The 23,765-nt window shown below is 42.3% G+C and overlaps 1 protein-coding gene across 2 annotated transcripts in view; it reads right to left on the reverse strand.

Moving 5' to 3' along the window:
* The window catches only part of MAP6 (microtubule associated protein 6), a 65,656-nt gene extending 42,272 nt beyond the window's left edge, over window positions 1–23,384 (reverse strand). The window contains exon 1 of one of the 2 annotated variants that reach the window (XM_031460372.2): window positions 21,829–23,384. In XM_031460372.2, the coding sequence (XP_031316232.1) occupies window positions 21,829–22,736 (908 nt within the window). In that variant the 5' untranslated portion in view covers window positions 22,737–23,384. The remainder of the gene's footprint in view (window positions 1–21,828) is intronic. The other variant, XM_010989744.3, reaches the window with a different exon arrangement.
* Window positions 23,385–23,765: the final 381 nt, after the last annotated feature.

The following is a 23,765-nucleotide window of genomic DNA, read 5'->3' on the forward strand; positions in this document are numbered from 1 at the left end:
CCATGAAAACAGTTTCAACTTGTTAATAAACATGTAAAAGGAGAGAAATTTTTAAAAGAGCAAAAATACATCCAGTATAACTCAGCTATTTATAGTGTCTCAAATGGGCTAAGCTGGGAGTATTTCTGTGCGATGAGATGTGAATCATGTGGACAAGCAAAACAAAAAGGTGGAACTGCAGGTTACTTGGTGACAGAGAAGAAAGCACTGGGCCAGGACTCCAAAAAGACTTAGATTCGGTTCCCTACTCTGAACCTACCTCTGTGTGCCACTGGGCAAATCACAAACCCAGCTGTCAGCCTCAGCTGTCACATCTGTAAAACGGGGGGTCAAATTACTTTTAAAACTACTTCCGGTCACCAAACTGCCAGTGGATAAAAGTTAAGGTTTTGAAATAGATTTCTTTTGAAAGAAAGAAAGAAGAAAGGAAGGAAGGTAGGAAGGAGGGAGGGAGGGAAGACATGCAGAGGGAAAAATGACATTTATCATGATGTTTTGAATTAACAGTGGTGAAAAACTGAAAGCAAGTGAAATGTCCATGATAGAAGAACAGTTAAATAAAAGGTGCTATGCCCACATGACAGAATAGTATGCAGTCATTTAAATGATTTAAAAAAGGAGTTTAATAACTAGGGAAAATTTGAGAATACTAAGGTGGCCCTTACTGAGCCCTTAGTTGCTCACACTCTCTTCATTCATCACCACCAGCCCTTATTACAGCTCTTGTGGAGGCTGCTGTCATCCCTGTGGAGTGTCTTGCTCGAGGTCACACAGAACTGGGTGAACCGATCAGAAAAGAGCTAGTGTCAACAACGAATCAATCTGAGAAACACTCTGACTGCAGTGGCATCTTGGTCTCACCAGCAGGTCTGCACGTTCGGTTGGTGATGCCACTTTTCCTCAGACATGAGTGGTCACTTAAGGACACAGCCCCTGCCATGAGGCATAAGTGCTCTTGCGGTAACAGGAATGATTGGATCAGGTTGTACCAGTAAAATCAGGAAAAATGATTCAGATATGCAGTTCTTACTCACTATGCCACATTCTAGGTTCAATACAGCATTTAAACCTCAATGCTCTTTTCAGAAACATCTCAGCAAAACAATCACCATTCTCTTCTCCCTTTGGAAGTGGTTTTTCTTTATGCACAGGCTTTATCAAAGTTGCTTAAATACACAAGAAAAGCCCAATTCAAAAACTGGTGAAATGACTAAAATGGGCACTGCTGGCATAGATGGCACAACAGTGTTTACTTAGGAACATCCATTTTGGACCAGTTTGTCATTTTGGCCTCAGCCATTCATTTTTAACCAGGCAGATCTAGGATGTGGATGCAGGGGGAAAGTTCACTCCAAATCCTTTGCTTTATTTCTGAAAACTAAGTGCCTGAATCAAAATAACCTTTTAGAAAACAAAATATAGAACTGGAAATGCACGGTTTCAACCTCACAAAAATACGCATAGAGGAAAAGATGAACTGACATCAAAATTAAAGCATTTGATTATGGGTGGTGGGATTTGAGGTAATTAAAAATTTCATGCTTTTCTTTTCTACAAAGTTGTACTTTTTAAAAAAGCTAAGTTTCCTATTAAAGGAAGGAGAGAGAGGAGGAGGGAAGGAGGAAGAAAGAGAGAGAGAGAAAAATACTATCATTCAAATTGTCTCCAGAGATCCTTCTGGGTGCAGCTGTGTGAGTCATGGTGTTGTCTGGAGTTTTTCTCCCGGGGCCAGACGCTAGGCCGGCTGTGCTCCCGCCCCAGCTGACCGCCTCACACTCCATTGAACACTCACAAGTCTGCCACTTTCAGTTCCACTTGATTTCCACTCTCTCCTCTGGCTGGTGGCCATGGAGCCCTCCTGGCAACCTCCATACTGGTTCCCATGGATACCCCCGACTCCCAGACAAGCGGCTGCTCAGAGCAGATGGTCGCCAGCTCCGGGCAGAGCACAGGCTGGGGGTTACAGGAGATATCCAGAATCCTTCATCCTTCAGTTCATTCCCTCCCAATGCACTGCACAGAGATGGATGGATACACACCCACCCCTTCCCCCCCCCCACACACACATACACACACACGCACGTCTTTCCCTAGATCCTGCTTGGTTCTGGCCTTGACCAGGAACTTACGATGTTTCAAATATCACAAATACTACAACGCTAACACTTACTGAGCCCCAACCATAGGCCAGTGACTGACCTACAAACTGCTTTGCGTACAAAGGGAGGAAATAATTTACCGAAACAGTTTAAAGAGTTGTTTTTCTGACCCAATTCAAACATGACTGTTTGGACCAGGTCTTTTTGGGATTAGTGTGACTGTTGACATGCCTAAGAATAATCTTAGAAGCATACTGAAATTTCAGGTTCCTGAACCCAACCTTAGTAATTCATATTCAGAAGGTCAGGCATAGGAGCCAGGAGCCTGGGATGGGGCTCAGGTGATTTCAATGCGTGTGGTCTGGATCACTTGAGAGAAAGCCTGCCCTAGCTCAAGGATGCTCAGACCTTATTTAGAGTACCCATGCACTGTCTATTAAAATGCAGTCTGACTTAGGATGTCCATGGTGGTCCCTAAGAGTCTGTAGTTCTGATTAGCTCCCAGGTGAAGCTGATGCTGCAGGTATTTGGGTAGCAAGAACCTAAATGGTCAGTCTCCCAGTGGCTGGTTCATGCAGCACTTACCCACCAAAAGCCCAATTAGGTAAGCCTTTGGACTTCTTAGCAATTATTTAATGTCTGGTTCAGAGAGAGTGCAGAACACTGACCCGACTTCCTGCCAGCGCAGTCCAAGAGCAGGACTACATCCATCACCTCCACTGGCACAAGACTCTTTGATGCCGTGCCAGCAGTGCCCAGATTTCCAGTCACATCCCTGCTATTCCCCAGCAGGAGTCTACCCAGCCCTCCCACACTACCCCTGTTTCATGTGCTTAGTTTCTGATACCTCAAGCCTTTGCACATGCTGTTTGGGGTGTCTGAAATGCACTTCCTTACCACGTGATCCCTATGACCTGGCACCTTGCTGACTGCACCACAGCATCATGGTACCCCCTGCTTCCAGCCGTGGCCCTCTCCAAACCTCTCACCACACAGACCCCAGTCAGGTCTCTTGAGAATGCGAATCCAATCACTCACTCTCTTGTTTAATATCCTTCAATGGTTCCCTCCAAATTGCTAAGAAGAAACTCTTGTCCACCTAGAGTCTTCACTCAGCTATCACTAAAGCATCAGGTGAAATAAAGATACTTCAGACAAAAGACATAATTCCAGTAGGCAAGAGTGATATTCCAAAATCAATGGTGAGCAAAATGTTACTGAATATTGGGGCAAGTCTAAATAAGCATTGGATATAAAAAATTTATTACTGTTTATTTCTAAATGAAAGGTCATATAAAGCAAAGACAAAAAATGTAAGACAACAAAAATATGGAAGTTGGGAGGGGTGATCAGAGGCAAAGTTTGACTGGAAACTTTAAGTGAGACATACAGATTGAAAAATAAGGATATACTATGTATATAAAGTAGATAAACAACAAAGACGTACTGTATAGCACAGAGAACTATATTAAATATCTTGTAATAACTTATAATGGAAAAGAATCCAAAAAAGAATATACATATGTGTATGTATAACAGAATCACTTTGCTGTACACCAGAAACTAACACAACATTGTAAACCAACTATAATTCAACTTTTTAAAAAGTTAAAAAAAGGAAAAAGAAAATAAGGATGGCCACCAAAAAACCATCCAATAATAACATAAAAAGAGATAGAATGTATAACTCCTACACAGAAGGAAATACAGAAAATGTTAGTCAACCCAATAAAAGGCAGGAATGGATCAAAAGAGTAAACAGAAAGAAAAGCAAAGGTAAGTAGAAAACCCAAGAGGAAAAAACTCAGAAGAGAAAATATTAGAATTAATAAGAGAATTCAGCAAGTTTGTAGGCACAAGATAAGTATACAACAATCAACATTGTTCCTATGCATCACCAACAACCAGTTAGAAAAGATAATGGAAAAGAAATCTTATTCACAACAGCAGCAGAATCTAGAAAACATCCAGGAAAAACAAAGAGAATTTTCTGAAGGATATACAAGATGACCTGAGTAAATGCGTTGATGCAGAGTTGTCCCTCAGTATCTGCAGGTGCTCATTTCAAGGACCTCCACGGATACCGTCATTGCCCTGCTGATCTACATGACAGCTACTACACATAATTATGTGGGTCTGAAGTTTAAGAGTTTGGAAGATTGCTGCACTGAGTTCTAAATTGCATAAGGCCAATAAGGAGCTTTAGAGAGCTACAAGCGGTGGTGTGAAATGTCACAGACACCCAGACTAAAGCAGAGTCTAGGTTTCTGCTGCTTTGTTATAGTAATTTGTAAATTGCTTTAGTCAACTCATTTTGCACGGTAGTTTAATAAAATGACTTAATGTACATGAACTACAAAAAAACCTAGTCGCTTAGATAAAATGGTGCAGTACAGTCTGCTCCCTGCCATTTGTGCAGGTTCTATATCTGCAGTATGTTGTTTACACACAGAAATACTCAGTATTATTCAAGATCAATTTTCAGATTACTCTGTAATTTTAACCCAAGTCCAACCAAAATCTCAATAGTAATGTTTGTGGTGGTTGAAAACTGAGTCCAAAATAATTATGAAAGGGTAAATACCTAAGAAAGACCAAGATAATTCTGAAAAAGACCAACCAAGAGTGATACTACCCTGTTAAAAATCAAAACATATTGCAAGGCTATAATAGTAAGCGTGGTGTTTGTTAGGACTAGAGAAACAGGTCATGCAGCAAAACAGGGAGCCCAGAACAGATCCACACCAATGAGGGAACTTGCTGTGAGACAGAGGGAATTTCTTATATTGGGGAGGGGGGCGGGTGGGGCGGGAGGAAGAGGGAAACGGCCTTTCAAACAAGTGGACTTGGGCTGAGGTGGGAAGCCCCATAAAAAAGACTGGCAGGACCCCCAGGCAGGGCCACTACTCTCCTGCCGGCACCATCCAGTTCCCTGGCCCAGTGCCATTATCTCTCCTTTTAAACTCTGAAATGGCTTACTTCTAGGAAAGTGGAACTTACCCCTAAGATTACTATTGGTTCCCTAGGCTAACTCCTGATTGGTCCATTTGTACTGCTTCATTTGCATGGAGCTCACTCCTGATTGGTTCATTTCCCTCACTCCTGATTGGTCCATTTCCCTCACTCCTGATTGGTCCATTTCTACAAAGCTTGTTCCTAATTAGTCACCTTTGTTACAACTTTTTGCATATGATGTTACAAAATGTTGAAAAGTCTAGACTGGTAGCCTATAAAAGGCTGTATAAAGCTACACTCTGGGGTCCAGAGCTTGGAGTGTTAACTCCTCTGTGCCCGCTGGAGTAATAAACCTGAGTTCTCCAACCCTCTGAGTGCTGCTTGGTCTCCCGCCGGGATCTGGGTTGCTGTCACAACTGAGCTGTAACACTGAGCTTGAACACACTTTGCTGCAACAGGGTCACTGGCCTTCTACACAGAAGAATGCAAAAACGTATCCCTATCTCACATTATACACAAAAACTATTTCCAGATGTATTACAACACCCAATGTGAAAATAAACCTTGCAACTAACAGGAGAAAATATAAAAGAATATGTCTATGTCTTTGGGATGAAGTATTTCTTCAATTAGGAATAAAAACATAAACCATAAAGGCAAGGACTAAACACATTAAATACATTAAAATGAAAAATTTCTGTGTGACAAAAGACACTGTAAATAAAGGTAAAAGACAAGCCACAGGAAAAAAAAAAAGGATTAATAATCAGAATCAATGTAGAACAATAAAAAGATGACCCCCTACTAGGACAATGGCCATGGGGTATAAACATCAGTCCACAGAAGAGGAGTGCACATTGCCAATAAACATGTGAAAAGCTTCTTAAGTTCACTGAAAATTAGGGAAATATGAATTAAACTGTATACCACTTCCACACTATGAAATTTTAAGTTCTGACAGTATAAGAAACAGAAGTATTTTTATACACTATTAGTTGAAGTCTAAATGAGTTCAGCAATTTTCCAATATCTAGTAACATGTGTTTAACCCAAGATCCAATAATTTCATGTTTAACTCTTAAAAATATTCACAGAGGGACAGGTATAAGAAAATTCATTGCAGCATTATGTGTGATAGTTAAAAATTAAGAAAATCTAAACATGAATATAGAAAGATAAATAATAATATGTGACATATTCATATACTGACAGATTATACAGCCATTAAAAAGGAGGAACTGTATATTAGTGGGTGTTTATAGATACCTGTTTGTATTTTTTCAAGATATATAATGTTGTGAGAAAAAAAGTCACAAAATGATACATAGCGTTGGAGGTCATGTAAGTAAACACACACACATATATACAGCAATGCCTGACATAGTTTATCAATAAAGAAGTATAAACATCAAAGTCATGACAGTAGTAACCTCCTGCGGGGGAGGAGGGAGGAGCAGAATGGGTCCGGGCCAATTGGGCAAAGAAAGCTTTACTATGAAAGAAAAAAATGATTTAGCACAAAAAAGAATGGAAGTAAATATAATAAAATAATTTTCAAACTTCTGGGTACTGACAATATGGGTGTTACACTATTCTTTGTATTTTTTTAAGCTCTAAAAAAGAAAAAGGAAAGAAAATTGAAAGTGCTTTGACAATTTCTCATACAAGATAGCATCAGCTATTTAGAAGGGAATGAGAGCAGTATCAAATGGATGAAACCAAATCCTTGGCCACGAGTTCCCTCTTCAATGTCATCAGATTTTCAGATCACAGTCGTGCTCCCTCCTCTACCCTGTGTTGTCTACTGTAAGCTAATGACATGGACACTTTGGCATCATGCACTTGGGGCTTTGAGTCTGATCTCTTTGCACTGGGAAGGACTTTCGAAGGGACTGGGCCAACCCTCTAGTGACAGGTGAGGAAAACGAAGCCAGAAGGAGGACAGGCTTGTCCAGGGTCACACGGGAAGTGGATCGGACATCAAGTCTCATCGAAATCCTTCAGAGCTTGGCTCAACCTCTCCTCCCTCAGACGACAGCTCCAACTGCTGGTCTAGGTTAGGCTGGTCAGCTGTCATTAAGTGCTCTGTTAGCACCTTGTACTTTACCTGCCTAAAACTCATGACAGCCATATTTAATATTAGTTATCAGGATGCACGTGTATCTATTGTTGTACAGCTCACCTATGACAAACCACGTCTGTCTTGTTCACAGCTGTAATCCAGGAACTTAAGTGCAGAGCTTGATCCCAGAAATAGTAAATAGAGAGGCTGAGATATGAACTGAGATTTATCTGATGCCAAGTCATCTGGTTGAGCCGCTGCACTACGGTTACCACATTAGTAGCTGTGATTACTAGTTTCCCTTATATCCCTCACTACCTCTTCAGAACTCTTCCCTTTTCTATTGCTACCAGCCCTAAAGACCTTTCTGGTTAAAAGCATTTATATGCTGGCAGTGCAAGATCTCCTCCTGCCCCTTCCTCCTTTTCCATCATCATCATCACCATCATCCTCCTTGTCATATTTCTCCTTGCTATTGAAGTAGGAACAGACACAGAGTAAATCAGGATGTCCCAAAATGGGGACCTCAGTCACCTCCAGAGCTGAGCTCTGTGTTCTCACACATAGGGAGTATTCAACAAACATAAATTGAATTAAACTGAATGAATTAATTGAATATGGATCGAACTGAATTGAATTCAATTCATTCACAAAATAATACTGTATACCAAAATTCCTCCATCTAGATAGAGATTAAGGTAGCATTTATAAAGTATCAACTTCTCACAAATGTAGTTTGAATCAGTAGTTTGAATGTCTTAAAAGGCTCCCTACTCCCTAGAGAATGGTGTTAGGTTAGATTCTTGGCAACTAGAATCACCAAGCCTCTCTCCAGTTTACAGCCAGCCTTTGGCCGACTGGAGGAATGCTGGGTCAGGGGTTTCTTTGAGGCGTTAGAACAAAACTTTCATGATAGAGCACTCTTCCATGCTTTTCTTGGATGGTGAATCCTAGGCAAGTGAATTATATCCCTATGTACTTTGAACACCACTTTTTCCTTGTCTGTTTTTTTAAAAAAGCCTGTTCCAGCTCCTGGGGGAACCCCAAACAGATGGTCATAGCAGCCAGAGACTAATAATATTTCACAATGGCGACTCCTGTACCTTGTATCCTTGGTTGCTATAAGAGATGGGTTGGTTACTCATTACATATGAAGACAAAGAGACTCTCACATGTACATCAGTGTGCCCTGTTGCTTTTCAGCTGTAAGGGAACAAGTGACTATGTCACTTGGGAAGAATAAATAATGTGATTATAAGTCTTGGTCAGACCAAGTATTCTCAGGACTGTTCAGGAGGATATTTGCTACTTAAATACAGAGTCTGAAGCTTGATAGCACAGTATTCTTCCCTCAATAATATAGATCAGAGATTGGCAAACTATGGTCCTTGAGCCAAATCCGGCCCTCAACCTGTTTCTGTTCAGCCAGGAGCTAAGAATAGTTTTTGTGGATAAATGTTTGTAATATGATGAAAAAGAACACTAATTTATACTCAATTTCAGCAAATGGTATTCCCCTAAAAAATCCGTTCTCCTCATTAGTAGACATATATTACAAAAGATTATATTCTGTTATTACTATTATCATATTTTGAGTTTCATCAATAAAACTTTGGGGAAATTTTTTTCTCTCTGGTTGTATAATATATAAGGGCCAGCAAAGCCTAAAATATTTACTGTCTATCCATTTACAGAAAGTTTGCCTGTCGCTGATCTAGAGATTTCCAGACTTACATCCTACCGAATCACTCCTCACACTTGGAATACTAGTCATATCTGAATAGCTGTGGCTCCCCAAATGCACAACTAGCTCTACATGCTCCAGCTGTCCCCTCTGCTTGGAATGTGTCACCTTCCTGATTACTTGATTGTTCAGTCTACTAAAATCAGACTGATCCTTCAAGGTTCAGCTAGATGATACCCTCTTTTCTGAGGTCTTCCCTGATCCTTCAAGTCAGACTAAAAGATACTCACAGAAAATCTTTTATCTGAGCCTTTCAGGGTTCTGTTCCCAGAAATTCAGAATGTGTGCACCCAGAAAGGCAATACTACCTCTTTATATTAGCCAAATGGTACTCAAGCCCACTGGGCAGAATGAGGATGAGGAGGTGTATTTCCTGAGGGCTTACTAGGGGCTAAGCACTATGCTAAGTACTGAACATACATCATTCATTCATTTGTTCGGTTAAAATCTATTTAGCATCTCCTAAAGACCATGCACTAAGCATGGTGCTGGGGGTGCAATGGTAAATAAGACAGGTAAGAGAGTCACAGACTAAACAGAATGTTAAGTCTTTTGACAACTTTGCTGGGTAGGTATTATTGGTTCTATTTTATCAATGAAAAAACAAAACCAGAGAAGACAGGTTAAGTAACTTGACCAAAGTCATATAAGTGGCAGGCAGGATTTGAACGCAAAGCTCCAAATAAAGCTAGACACCTGAGAGGAGCTGGAATTACTAGTAAGTATTGTATTCTTAAATGGCCTTCTTCATTCTTATCTCATTGGTAAAGCCCTCTAGGGAGGAATACATAGTTCCTAATCTGTGCCTTCCCAGTAGAACAAACTCCACACTTTTGGCATACCACACAGGCCCACCTCCTCAGGAAGTGGTCCCTGATTCAGACCGAGTCAAACTCCCCCTTTCCTCTACATCCCTTCAACACCTTGTCCATATTTCTATTATTGCACTTACTACCATTATTACAATTTTCCTAATATGTTTCTCTCACTAGACCAAGAGCTTTTTTAGGACAGGTACTATGTAATTCATTTCTATATCCCCAGGTTCTCCCATAATGCCTGATACAAGATGTGGCAGATGCTAAATGAATGAGTCAGTGAAAGACTTTTACTGATAACCCACTCTGTTCCATTCTATCAAATGATAATAGTAACAAAAGTAGGCAGCACTTACTGATAGGCATGCACTTGTAAAAGCATTATCTCCCTCCACCATCATGACTCCATGAAATCCCTACTGTGTAATTACCTCCATTTTATTGATGAGAAATACAAAGGCTTTCCCAAGAGAAATGATTCAAACCCAGTTTTACTGGTCACCAAATCCTTCACAGGGCATCAGTATATCACCCCTGACTCATACAACCATCCCCTTCATGAATCTTCCAACAGAATTAACCAGCCCTAGAGAACGCTGGCCCTGATTTTAACCCTTACCAGGCCCTGCCTGGTACTTCAGATACGTGCATCCAAGTTACCTCCCCCACAAGGCAGCAAACTCCTGTATGTGGGATCAAGTGCTCTGCATCTTGAATCCTCAAATTCCATAGCCCCAGCCTTTGTGTGCTCTTAAAATGCTGCATTGAACTTGGAATAAAGATGATATTAAGCCCACTGCATTATTATTATAATATTATGATCAAATAAATCCAATCCAATCCTCTGCTTTTATAGTGTAAGCCTCTTTCACAATAGACTAAAAGCCCTGAAAGATAGGGAGGATTTAGAAAGAAGATGGGAGGCGGGTGGGAGCAAAAATTGTGAGCAAAATCCAGCAGTGGTTACGTGTGGGGCTTGTCAAGGCCCAGCTCAGCCTGTGATTTGGCCAGATCACCTGCTGGGGCCCCTGAGATTTGAATGTGCAACCATAACTAAGAATCTGCAGGAAAAAGCATCAGATGTGTATGGGGACCATAATGCTGGATGTACCACGTAGGTCAGGTCCTGGAGGGCCCTGACTGCAGGCTGCGGGGCCCGGGCCTTGCTCTGGAAGGGAAGGGGATCCACGGAGGGTTCAGGACAAGGAGTAGTGAGACCACCCACCCCTCTCCCACTGCAGAACCAGGCAGGAGGTGAAGGAAGATGGCATGGGCTTAGGAGAGTGGGAGCCAAAAAGATAGCATGAAGGGCAGGCGTAGGGGGCAGGCAGCAGCCCCCCCAACCCCACCCCGGGAATGACATGTGGAACCATGGGGATATGGTAGGCACTGGCTTGAGTGGACACTACTGGAGGCTGGAATGAGGAGAACCAGGTTCCTGAGCCAGCTCAGCCACTGACTGGTTGTGATCCTCAGTCCCTGGGCCTCCCTGACTCTATTCTTCATCTTTTTTTTTTTTTTTTAAATGTAGGTACTGGGGATTGAACCCAGGATCTCATGCATGCTAGGGATGCGCTCTACCACTGAGCTATACCCTCCCCTCTATTATTCATCTTTAAAGAGAGAGATGTTTTCCTTAAAAGGTCATGATGAAGTCTAAATAAAAAGAGATGTTAAAGCAACAGGCACAAAGTTTCTTTCACCCATTATTATGATTTAATAGAGAACAATTTTTAGTGGTCAAGAAGATTGTAAAAATGCCCTCTAGGATATGCAACAACTTGAGCCAACTCTTTGAAGTCACTACAGGGAACAGTGACCACAGGGAATAGCACAGTGGAAGCATTTATAGGGGGTTTCGTGGTCTGCGAAAGAGGTTACATCAGGCTTGGTCCTGCAAAGCCTCTTCACTCAGTTTGATAAGGAATACACACTGACAATGGAGGGACAGGGAGGATGAAGAGAAGTACTATTATGTTACACGTGTATGGGTAGCTCCTGCGGGACCACGGTGGGCCTGTGCTCTCACTCCCGGACAGGGATGACACAGACATACATGCTCCTTCCTTGACTGGCTCTTCTGTTCGCCCCTGATACATGTTGGTGCAGCTGGGTTCTGGCCACAGCATGGTCTTCTCTCACCCTCCTTCTTCCCACCCACCCTGACGCTTGATGATCCAGATTGTTCTTTTCTGTTCTGCCTCTTTCCTGAGTATCACATTTATATGTTCGTTTACCTGGTTTGTAATTTTTCTTATTTTTTTTTGTTGAGGTATAACAAACATAGGATAAAGTCCATAAATCTTAATTGTTCGTATGTATAGACCCACATAACCACCACCCAGATCAGATATAGAACATTTCCAACATTTCAGCCAATTAGCCACCCCACCCCCAGAGATCATCAGTATTCTGACATTCATTACCATCAATTACCTTTGCCTGTTTCTGAAATTTCATGTAAATGGAATCATTCAGTAAGTGCACTTGTATCTGGTTTCTTTCACTCATCATTGTCTGTAAGATCTATCCATGCTAGCGAGTATTACATTAATTTTCTTTTTCATTGCTATACAACAGTGCTTCTCAACCAGGGACAATTTTGCCCTGCCCCTAGTGGGCTTTTGGTGATATCTGGAAATATTTTAAACTGTCACAACTCTGAGTGAGGGGGTAATGCAGTGGGGAATGATTTCCACTGGCAACGAGTGGAAAGAGGCCAGGGATGCTGCCAAACATCCTACAATTCAAGGACAGCTCTTCACAACAAAGAATTATCTGGTCCAAAATGTCGATAGTGCTGACATTGAGAAACCCTGTGTATGTGTTTCCTATAGCCGCTGTAACTAATGACCACAAACTGAACGGCTAAAAACCACATGAATGTATTACCTTAGAGTTCTGTAGTTAAGAGTCAGAAACAGGTCTCACTGGCTACAATCACGGTTTCAGCAGAAGCAAGTTGTTCCTTCTGAAGGCTCTAGGGAGAATCAATTTCCTTGCCTTTTCTAGCTTGAGAGGCTGCCTGCATTCCTTGGTGCGTGTCCCCCTTCCATCTTCAAAGCCAACAATGGCTGGACAAGGCTTCATCCCACTGTGCCACTGTGCCACTGCCTCTTTCACTTATAAGGACCCCTGTGATTATAACGGGCCCATCTGGATAATCCAGGATACTCACCCCACTTCAAGGGCCTTAACCTAATGACATGTGCAAAGTCCCTTTGGCTTTTTAACTTAACATATTCATAGGTTCCAGGAATTAGGATGTGGACATTTTGGGGTGGGGGAGGGGACCATCATTCTGCCAGCCACAGCCTGCCATGGGATAGTTCACTGTATGAATACACCACAATGTCTATCTTATTGTGGATGGACATGTGGGTTGGTTTTACTTTTTAGCTATTATTAATAAAGCTGCTATACACATTCTTATACAAGTCTTCTGTACTCATTTCTGTTAGGTACGCAATCTCAAGGATGCATTTACTGGGTCATAAGGAAAACACAGAGTTTAATAAAGCGATTGTAGTAATTTACACCCATACCAGCAGTGTGAGTCTCTGTTTTCATTTTCTATTGAACATCTCCATGTAGTCCTTCCAAAGACACCTCAAATTAAACTTGTCCAAAACTATGCTATCTACAGTGAACGATTGTTTCCCTAGACATCCAAAGCATGAAATCTGGGAAACATCCTAGACTCTTCCCTTTCCCCTTCTGCTGACTTTCAGTTAGCCACTACCTGATGTTATTCTGCACCATCAGTGCTCATTTACATCCTTCCCTGGCTGAAGGTCTTTGTCATCTTTCACCTAGACTACAGCTTCCTTCCGGGACTCCATGCTCCCAGCCTAATCCCTTCCAATCCATCCTTCCCATTGCTGCCAAAGTCACCTTTGCCAAAACCCAGTCCTGCCTCTTCATTTGCTCATAGAGTAAAGGATCTGGCCCCAGCCTACCTACCCAGTTTAGCTCTCACCATTCTATCCTTATCCAATGAGACCTCTCAGTTGTAAGACCTGCTCAGAACTGCTGACAATTTCTCTTCTGTACTTTTACTCAGATTGATCCCTTCCCCATTTCATGCCCACTCATCTTTGAAGATTCAGCCTACCAGTCCTTTCTCTACTGAACCCTTTCCTTGATAACCTTCAAATTAAGTAGATTTAAGCCCTCTCTCCTCTGTACCCCACCATACCCCACATAGACTTTTTATCAAGGTACCTATAACTTTTCAGCACACCTGTCTCTGCCTAATAAACAAGCTTTCAAGAGCAAGGACTACTTTGTCTCCCTCAGAATTAGCCTGATATAGAGTAGACACTAATCAATATTTACTGGATTGAAACTGAGTTAAGACAATATGTGTTAATACGACATGGAGGAAGTGCCGTGTGTAGAGAAAGGCTAGTGTTAGACAAAGTCTGTGCCTTCAACAGTCTTAAAAGCAGACAAGAGGACTTGTGGGTCTGAAGCTCTAACAGTGAAGGAAAAGGGCCACTTCTGCAGGACTGCTATAAAGATTACAGAAGAAAATGCATCTGTGGTTTCTAGCAGCCTGCCAGGCACATAGTAGGCACTTCATTAACTATTAGTATTTCTAATGGTGAAAACTAGCATCTTTAGTGAACATCAAGAGAATTTTTAGTTTGCTGGTTGAGGTCCATTTGCAGTTTTCTTCATTTAGCAGAGAATCAGAAGCTCACCTCTCTACATATATACAGCTGACATAATTTGAAAAGCCAAAGGTGCACTGATTACAGAGATGGCTCTCTAATCCTAGTGGACATTGTTAGATTATTTTAGCTTTGTAACTGGGACATTGAGTCATTCTTTGTGATTGTAGATTTAGAACTATCACTGACTTGACTTTTTTAAAAGTTCACATATGCATTAGATGCCATTTTTTCCTAGGAGAGCAACCAAGAATTAATTGCACATATCTTCTTTCCTCTCCTCTTTGTGGGTTAGCCTCAGTAACATTATATCTATCTGCACAAGGTCAACCAATGAGCTAGAAAAATGCTTTGCACACAGTAATTACTCAGGAAAAATTTCCAGGGAGGCATAAGGCATTGCTGAGTTAGGTACTCAATGTGGTTTCCATGGTAAATCTCTCTCCTGCTTTTCCTCCCTCCCCTCCGATCACTCCTTTGTCTTTTTCATGGCTATTCCTTCTGCTGTCCCCAACAGACGCATCACTCAGGGTTTCATTTCTGATGGCTAATTTTCTCTACTCCCTCTCTGGGGAGAAGATTTCACCTCCTCCCATGGCTTTAATAATATCCACAGGGTGTTTCAAATCTATATTTACAGCCTAGATCACTCTCCTACACTTCAGATCCATTTACTCAGCTGCCTCTTGAAAGTTTTTGTCAGATGTCCCATAGGCAAATTAAATTCTGGATACTAAAAATAAGCCCAACTTTCACTCTGGAATTTTTTCTCCTTTATATTCATCACAGAAGTCAAAGTAAAAATCTGTTCCAATGACTAGTACCACTACCAGTTACCTGAACCAGAAACAAAAGAATTATTCTGTACTTATCCTCTTCCTTGCAGCTCAATTGGTCATTAAGATCTGTTGCTCTGTAACTATATTTACTATGTTATAAATCCCCAAGCTCACAGCCACAGCTCAGGCTTTACCATTTTCTCTGGGTTATTTCAATAGCCTTGTCACTGGCCACCCTTTATCCAACCTCTCCAGGTTACCAGCCAGTGGGATATTTATCAAATTTAAATCATATTAAACTATCATGTAGTTCCTCTGCCTAGATTCCTTCAGTGACTCATTTCTTTAGGAAAAAATCCAAACTTCTTAGCCATGGATATAAAACTGTCCCTAACCTGGGCTATGCCTACCTCTCAAAGCATAAAAAGTAAAGGAATAGTAAAAATAAGAGCAAAATTTACTGAAAAGGGGGACAATCAACAAAACCAAAATATGATTCTTTAAAAAGACTAAAAAATTAAACAAACTTCAATACAACTATTATGAATAAAAAGAAAGAAGGTACCAATTAGTATTAAGTATGGAAAAGGGATATACATGCAGATAAGTAGAGATGATTTTTAAATTCACTAGATCAATCTTATACCAATAAATTTTAAAATTAGACAAAATGTAACATTTTATAGAAAAATATAAAACACTAAAATTGGCTCAGGAAGGAATACAAAAAATGAATAAATGAATCACATTAAAGACATCAAATTGGTAGTAAAAAAAAAAAATAGTCTACCCATGAAAAAGACACCAGGTATGGAGAGTTCTACAGGAGAATCTTATCAGATATTTAAAGAGGAGCACTTGTTATATGAATTGTTCCGAACAACTAAAAAGGAGAAAAATCTACCTATTAACTTTATAGACATAACCAGGATGCCAATACTGCACAAGACCAATATAAAAAAGGAAAAAAATTTAGACAAATTTCACTTATATCTATGCAAAAATTTGAAATAAAAAGTAGCAAAAGAATTCAGAATCATTAAATATATTTTTACCTAAGTAAGGTTTATCCTAGGAATAAAAAGATGGTTCAATATCAGAGCAATCTATTAACATATTTAAAAATAAAAACCATATGACTTTTTCAGTAGATGCAAAAATCATTAATAAAATTCAATACCCTCATAAACTAGTATAAAGACAAATTTCTTAACCTTGTATGATGCTATCTCATAATAATTCAGAGCAAACCTCATACTTAATGACAAAACTTTAGAAGCAATCCCATAGCCCAAGACAAAGATGCTTGTGAAACCTACTATCAAAGCTATATTGGATGTCCTCACCAGTGTAGCAATACATACACACACACGCACAAATATATGAATATCACAAAGGAACATGATAAATTGGTATTTGCCAAAAATATATGTTATCTCTACAGACAGTCTAAGAGAATCTATAAATAAAACTAACAAGAGAGTGTGGTAAAGTTGCTGAATACAAGAAAAGTATACAAAAATTAATACATATAAGCAATAACAAATTAGAAAATGTAATAAAATGTAACACCTCAAAATAGGAAAAATAATTTAAAATAGCTCAGAAAAAAAAGATGATAGTATGACTCTAGCTCAGATTACTGGAATAGAACAGAGATCTCAGAAATATATCTAAGCGTATGTGACCTTTATGATAGAAGAGATATTAGCAGGATATTAGTAGGGAAAAGTTGAACTTTTAAAAAGGGCATTGGATAAATGACTTTCTATATGGGAAAAAAGACAATTAGATTCCTACCTCATTCCATACATAAAATTAAAATCCAGTTAGATTGTTAAAGGCTTAAATACAGAAAAATAAAATTTAAAACTATTGTGTGTGTGTGTGTGTATGTGAGAAAGAGACTTTTGTGGAGAAAATTACAAAAATGTAAATGAAGGACATAAAAGACTTAAATAAATGGCAAGCAATACGATATTTATACATGGAAAAACTCTATCCCTTAAAGATAGCAAATCTCTCTAAGCAGTGTTTTCCCAATTAAAGCCTGAAGTTCACCTGCATTAAAATTACCTAGAGTGCTTGTTAAAATATAGATTCTTAGGCTTCATTTTAAACCTACTGAATCAGCATGTCCGAGGATAAGGCCCAAGAACCTGCATTTTCGAACACTCTGCTGATAATTCTTTTGTGTACTAAATTTTGAGAACCTCTGCCTTAAGTATGGTCATAACCTGAATTGCACATGAAAATGATCTGAGGCAGTTTTTTTTTTATTTTCAAATCGAGACCAATTAAATCAGAATTTCTGGGCAAGGCACACGTGTACCAGCATTTTCAAAATTATCCAGTGATTCCATTGTACAGCTAAGGTTGAGGACCACTGCCCTGGGTAAAGGTGCACCTACAGTCAGGTCTGTCTGGTTTGTTGCCCTTTCCCATTTGAACATTTACTTCTAGTGCTAACCTAGTAGGAATTCTCCTTTATCTTGATTAAGGAAAACACAATTTCTTTACATAAGGGTTATCACTTTTTGGTATCCCCAGTATCCTGTCTGATACATAGCAGGGATGTGGTGGTCATTTTCCAAAATTAATTCAGCTAAATAAAACCAAATGAAATGAACCAGTATGTAGGTGAATAAATTTTTCACCAACTCTAAAAATCCCACTGGACTCAACAAACCTCCATGGTTCCTAGGCACAATGTTATGCTGTGAGAGATACAGAGATGAACAAAATACAGGCTTTCTCTTCAAGTGTTCATATCCACTGGGGAGGCAGATAAGGAAAAAAGTATCAAGTAGACACTGAGAAGCGTACAAAACATGAAAAGGGAATAAAAAAAAAATTAGTTTGGAATGGCAGGACCTGGAAGGCATTGTTGAAGACTAGTATTTGAGACTGGCCCTGAAGTATTGCTGAGATTTAGCCAGGAGGATGTTAGGGAACTGGACAGTTGCCCTGTAGGCATTGGGAGTTCTGGATAGCATACGTCGAGTCAGATGGACCTTTCTCCAACATTTATGGAAGATTGTAGGGTAGGTATTAAAGGCTACTTTTCTTTCAGATTTCCTTGTTACCACTCTCATTTTTCAAGTACTATTTTGCTCTGGTTTATTAATTCTACCTCCTGGTGCCCCAGCTGATTTCTTCCAGGAAGAGTTGCTCATCACCATTTCTATAGGGAGCAACTGCTACCCCATCCATCATTATTAACTAATGGCTGGGGCAATGCAGTTGACTGAGAGAGGAATTTTAATCCCCTCCCATGACTCATCTATTTTCTAATTAAGAATGCTAGGTCTAAATTCATAAGTGGCTGCCCAGTGAAATCCATCCTTAACATTAAAAGTGATAACAAAGACATGTTTCTCAGTTTTATAGTATCATTTATGTAATATGAATGTCCTGAAAATTAATCAACATCATGATTGTGAATAATTCTAAGGAAACCTTAGAGGTACCACTTGAATGCAAAAATCCCAACCTAGTGTGGATCAGTTATATGAATTAGATGAACTGTTGATCAGGGAAAGTTTTTCAAAACCATAGCGTCAAAGGACACGATGTTATCTACCAACTGTATATTTCATAAGAAAACTAATTAGCATTATATGACTAGATGCTGAATGTATATTTTATGTTATATGCCAATATATTAAGCTGATGGATTGTGAGTCTTTTCTCTATTTAAGCAAACTGCTCACATTGATGTCATTTTACAGATCATTTTACAGATGTCATTTATAAAGCCCATGAGATGAACTAGTCACCATGGTGTAAACAACCATGATTTCCATAGAATGACAGAAGAAAGGGTTTGTCAATCAAATTTTTGATGAAATGAAGCCCAACTTGGCTTCTAAGGTGATGTAGGGCTCACCTACAGAAGACACGGAGCATACTTAAATTCAGGAAATATTCAGAATCGTAGAAAGGAAAAGAATGTGAGAGAATTGGAGGGGGAGGGGAAATCAATGTTCCAGACAAATCTATAATTTCCAGGCATTTTTTCTTTATAGTATATTTAATTAATTATCTTATTTCTTCATATCTACTTTCACCCAAAGTGAATTTCCCTATTATTGGCTAATTTTTCTTCTGGAACAAAAGATAGCATTAACTTTCACATCAAATTTGTCATGCACTTAAATTGTCCATTAAAGAAATTGACGTCTCAGCCATATTCATTCTTCTAATGTTTCAAAACCCTTCTGATTATACAGCAAAATGGAACTGCTGACCCCAAAGTCATCTGCATAATTAAATTCTACAGAAGACCCAAATTAGAAAAAAATATTTTTTGAAGTATGTAGAGATTTCACTTGACAGGTTGATGAAATTTTGATAGCTATTAAAAATAATCATTCTCACCAGCTACAAGAGAATAGCCTCCCGCTCTCCCCATTCAATCCAATCACTTCTAACTATAAAGCATGCCTTACTGCACAGTTAAGGTGTTGTTTTGGGGGAAGAGGCTACACAGAACAAAGGTACAACTCAAAATATTTGGAGTGAGATGTGTCTGAAGGGTGGATTATTGCCTGACTGTCTGGCCAATCATTTATGGACAAAGCCAATTTGTACCAACCTGGAGACATAAACTGAGTAGCATCACCAAATAAGATTTGAGAATGTGGATCTCTCTTGATTGGCATTGACTATATGGAAATAAAAAGAGGTAAATTCTGCCTGGTAGGTGGTAAGGTTCCACTTGCCACAGGGAGGCAGACTGGGAGTAGGATGATGAAAAGGCCAGTCCAGAAATCTGTGATGTTAGGCCAACCTTAGGGTTCTCGGTTCTTAGGAAATGAAATAGGGCCTTGCAAACAAGAAAGCCACGGCAGAATCACAAAGCTATAAATTGGCTTTAAAAAAATTCTCCTTGCTTATTTGCTTCCTTTCTTTTCTTTTGGATCCTCTTTGGTAGTAGCATAAAGATATTGTGAAAATTCCACTTCCTCATACCTAGAACCAAGGAAAAGGATCTGTGTCCTTGCCTGATCCAAAAGGAACTGGTGTACTCCTGGGGGACCAGTGTGGCCAGGATAACAATAAACTAAGAGAAAAATGCCAAGTGGGAGGTGGAATTCAGGAAGGAGTAGGGGCCAATTGATTAGCTGCCCCTTTTCATTGGCTATTGTTTTCCAGAGGTAAAACCTGAGCAGAGCGCAGATTTTTTCTTAACAAGAGAGGATGTCTATCAATGCTGTTTGTTCCTCAGCACAAGAGGGAGTGTTTGTCATATTCACTGGAAGGACATCAGTCTGTTACGGGGCTACATACAAGATCTTGGCAAAAGACACAAACTCTGCAGTCCTCCTGTCCACACCCTCCTGCAGGAAGAAGGCAACTGCCTGTGGCACTGATGAAGGACCCCATAATCCACATTTTGAACACTTCTAGCTCAATTCCTCATCATGCACATCTGCTTCCCCAGAGACCCCAAGCCCAATGTTACATGTTCAGAGTCAACGGTGATCTGTTAGCTAATTGTTTTGGTTCGAAACACAAGGGCAGGACTGAAAGCTAAGCATTCAAAAATATATATTAAATGGATGAAGAGTGAGAAAGCAGACTGGAAGGGCAGAGGCTACAGCAGAGGGTGAATTCAAGAAAGAGAGAGAAGGAGAGAGAGAGAGAATAAATGCGCTCTTGCTTGAAGGCATTCATTTAAAGGAAATTTAAACGTGCTGAAGAGGGCGTTCTTGGTGGTAAGAGAATAAGAACCTGGAGAACATGAAAGGAAATGAGAAAAGAGATGCATCAATAGGGGAGTAGGTGGGAAGTACCTAGGAAGTGTAAATCAGAATAATGAGGCATCATGCAGAAGTTCTCAATGGAACCAAGATATACTGATTACCTACTACGTGCCAGGAATATTTCTCCTCCTGAATCATCTCATGTAATCTTCTAAATGTCTAGCTCAGTGCCTAGCATATAGCAGGTGCCCAAAATACGTTGAGTAATATTAAATCAATACCTGTGTGAACAATCTAAGAATCTATTATCAATCACATCTCACAGATAAGAACCTGAGGCCCAGAGAGGTTAAAAAAAAAAACTTGCCCAATGTGTCATGGCTAGTAAAAGGGATAAGGAATCTGCCTTCAAAGCCTGAGTGGGTGAAGGAGGAGGGTGCCCTATAAGGGCCCTGCAGGGAATCTAGAAAAGGGTGTGGTGCTTGGCTGTCTCCCAGGGACAGAGAGACAGCAGGGAAAGAATGAATGGCCAAGTGAATTGGGTTAGGGAGGAGGGAAGGAGGACATGTCACCCTTCTTTGGCCAGTGGGAACTCAGCAAGGCCTCTGGGTGGCAGCTGAGCCAGCAAGGGGCAACATCCAGGCTAATGCAGCTGTTGACTGGGTGCGGCAGAATGGAAGCACCCAGTGAGGTGAAGAAATTGCAAAAGTCTCTGTTGCGCAGGCAGGGACTTGGAGTGGAGCGGGGATGGGGAAAGGATGGCTGAAGTGGTTAACTGAAAGACTTGGTTAGGCTGGGATGGGTAATACTAACAGCTTTTACCTCAGAAAGAGCCAAAGAGCTGTTGGTCAGGGCTGGGGCGCGGGAATGGGTGTGGTCTGGGATGGGAGGGGGAGGCTGACAGCAAGCCCTGTGATGAGGAGAATCTGTGGGAGTGGGTAAGGACGACCACCAGCCCCGTGGCCTGAGCAGCCGGCCATGTCTCACCTGTAGGAGCTGCTCACCGCACTCGCCACCTCTTCGCGGATTTGCCTGTTGAGGGCGTCGGCCGCCGCACGCCCTTTGCCCGCTTCTGGGCCCGCAGCCTGGACCTGGGCCTGGGCTGCGGGCACCTGTATCTGCTCGTACCCCAGCCCCTCGGCACGACGCAACATCCAGGCGGGACCGGGCTTCCGGCGTGTGTCGCGCTCGTCCGCCCCGGACGCCTTTCCGGCCGCAAGGACACCTGCTCCGCCAGGGGCCGCCTCCTGCTCCGGGGCCTCGGCAGCGGCCTGCGCCGGCCAGCGCTCCTGGCTCTGCGGCCGGCGCTGTGGCGTCCCAAGCACAGGCGCCGCCGCCTGAGAGGACGTGGAGATCTGCACGGGCTTGGGGATCCACGGGTGGTCCCCGCGGCGCGGCAGCGGCCAGGCGCGGAAGTCCTTCTGGTACTGGGTCTCGCGCTCGAAGGGCGCGTCGGAAGGCTGGTACTCGCTGCGCGGCCGGCAGCTCGGCTCGGGCCGCTGCACCTTCCAAGCGCGGTAGTCCTGCCGCATCACCGAGTCCGCTGGGCCCGCGCCAGAAGTGGAGCTGGAGCCGTAGCCAGAGCCCGGGCCCGGCCCGCTGCGGCCTGAGGCGGCCCCCGCCTCGCGGTCGCCGCCAGGCCCGGGCGCCTGCCCTGTTGCCCGGGCAACTGCATCCCCGTCGCCTTGGGCCGGCTGAGTTTCTATGGCGACCGCGCGCGCCGAAGGGGGCGCGGGCGCCTGCTGCGCAGGCTGCTGGTGCGGCGGCTGGGCACCCGCTTGCTCGGTGGCCTCCGAGTATTTGGTGAAAACTAGCGGCACCGCTATGTCCGCCTTGTCCAGCTGGTTCCAGAAGCGGGCGATGCAGCAGGCGCGTGTGATGCACGGCCACGCCATGGTGCTCGCTGCAGAGCTGGCTTTCCTTCTCTTTGCTGGATTCTAAAGCAAGACTCTAATCTTTCTCAGTCCCCTGGCCCTCGACAGGCCAATCTGGTTCCCACCGTATTTTCCTTTGTGGCCTGAACTACCGCGCCCTCCTTCCTCAGAAAGCACCCAGGAAGGTCGAGTGGGCAGAGATATCACCGAGATAAAGTCCGTAAAGTCCCTCGATTCCGACTGCAAACGCCTCCGGGAGTCGCCGCAAAGGTCTCGGAGTGCGGTCAGCTAAGAGCACCGCGGAGCGAGAAAAGGCGTCCCCAGATCCCTGGGCGAAGGTGTCTGGGACGCGCCCCTCCCTGCAGCTGCGGCGGCGCGCAGTCCCCGTCCAAGCGAGGCGACGAGAGCCGAGATGGCTGCGGGCTTAAGCCATGGCGCAGAGGAAGGGCTGGGCAGTGTGGCTACAGGGGCTACAGACGAAGCTCTCTTCTCCTTTCCGCCGGCGTCCGGTCGCAGCCAGCCACCTAGCAGGACTCTGAGGCGATCACCTCTCACAGAGACCAAGCATTGCTGCCGCCGCCGCTGCTCCCAATGATGCTGCAGCTGCCGACGTCTCTGCTGCAAGGAAGCGGCCCCACCCTTTTCTGCCGCTGAGCAGAGTGGGGGAAAAATCCAGGAGAGATGGTGAGAGAACGCGCTGCAGAAGAAAAAAAAAATCACCTGCTGTCGTCACCGCGGGCTGCTGGGAACTCGCCCTCTCTCCCCGCCTCCCTAGGATCTGGCAGCTCCTCCCTCTTCAGCTCCTAGGCAACAGCAGAATCCGGGGCCTAGGTGGGTTCAAGTCCCAGGCTTCTTATAACTTGCTGTCCTTGTACTGGGTGTGTGTGTGTGTGTGTGTGTGTGTGTGTGTGTGTGTGTGTGTGTGTGTGTGTGTGTGTGTGTGTGTGTGTGTGTTTCAGTTAAAAAAAAAATGGAAGAAACCTCTAGTAAAATGTCTCTCCCAGAATAGATGCGTTTTAAAAGGGGAGCTCCTGTTATTGGCCAAAGTCT

Source organism: Camelus dromedarius, chromosome 12 (assembly GCF_036321535.1).
Source record: "Camelus dromedarius isolate mCamDro1 chromosome 12, mCamDro1.pat, whole genome shotgun sequence".
Taxonomy (NCBI): Eukaryota; Metazoa; Chordata; class Mammalia; order Artiodactyla; family Camelidae; genus Camelus; species Camelus dromedarius.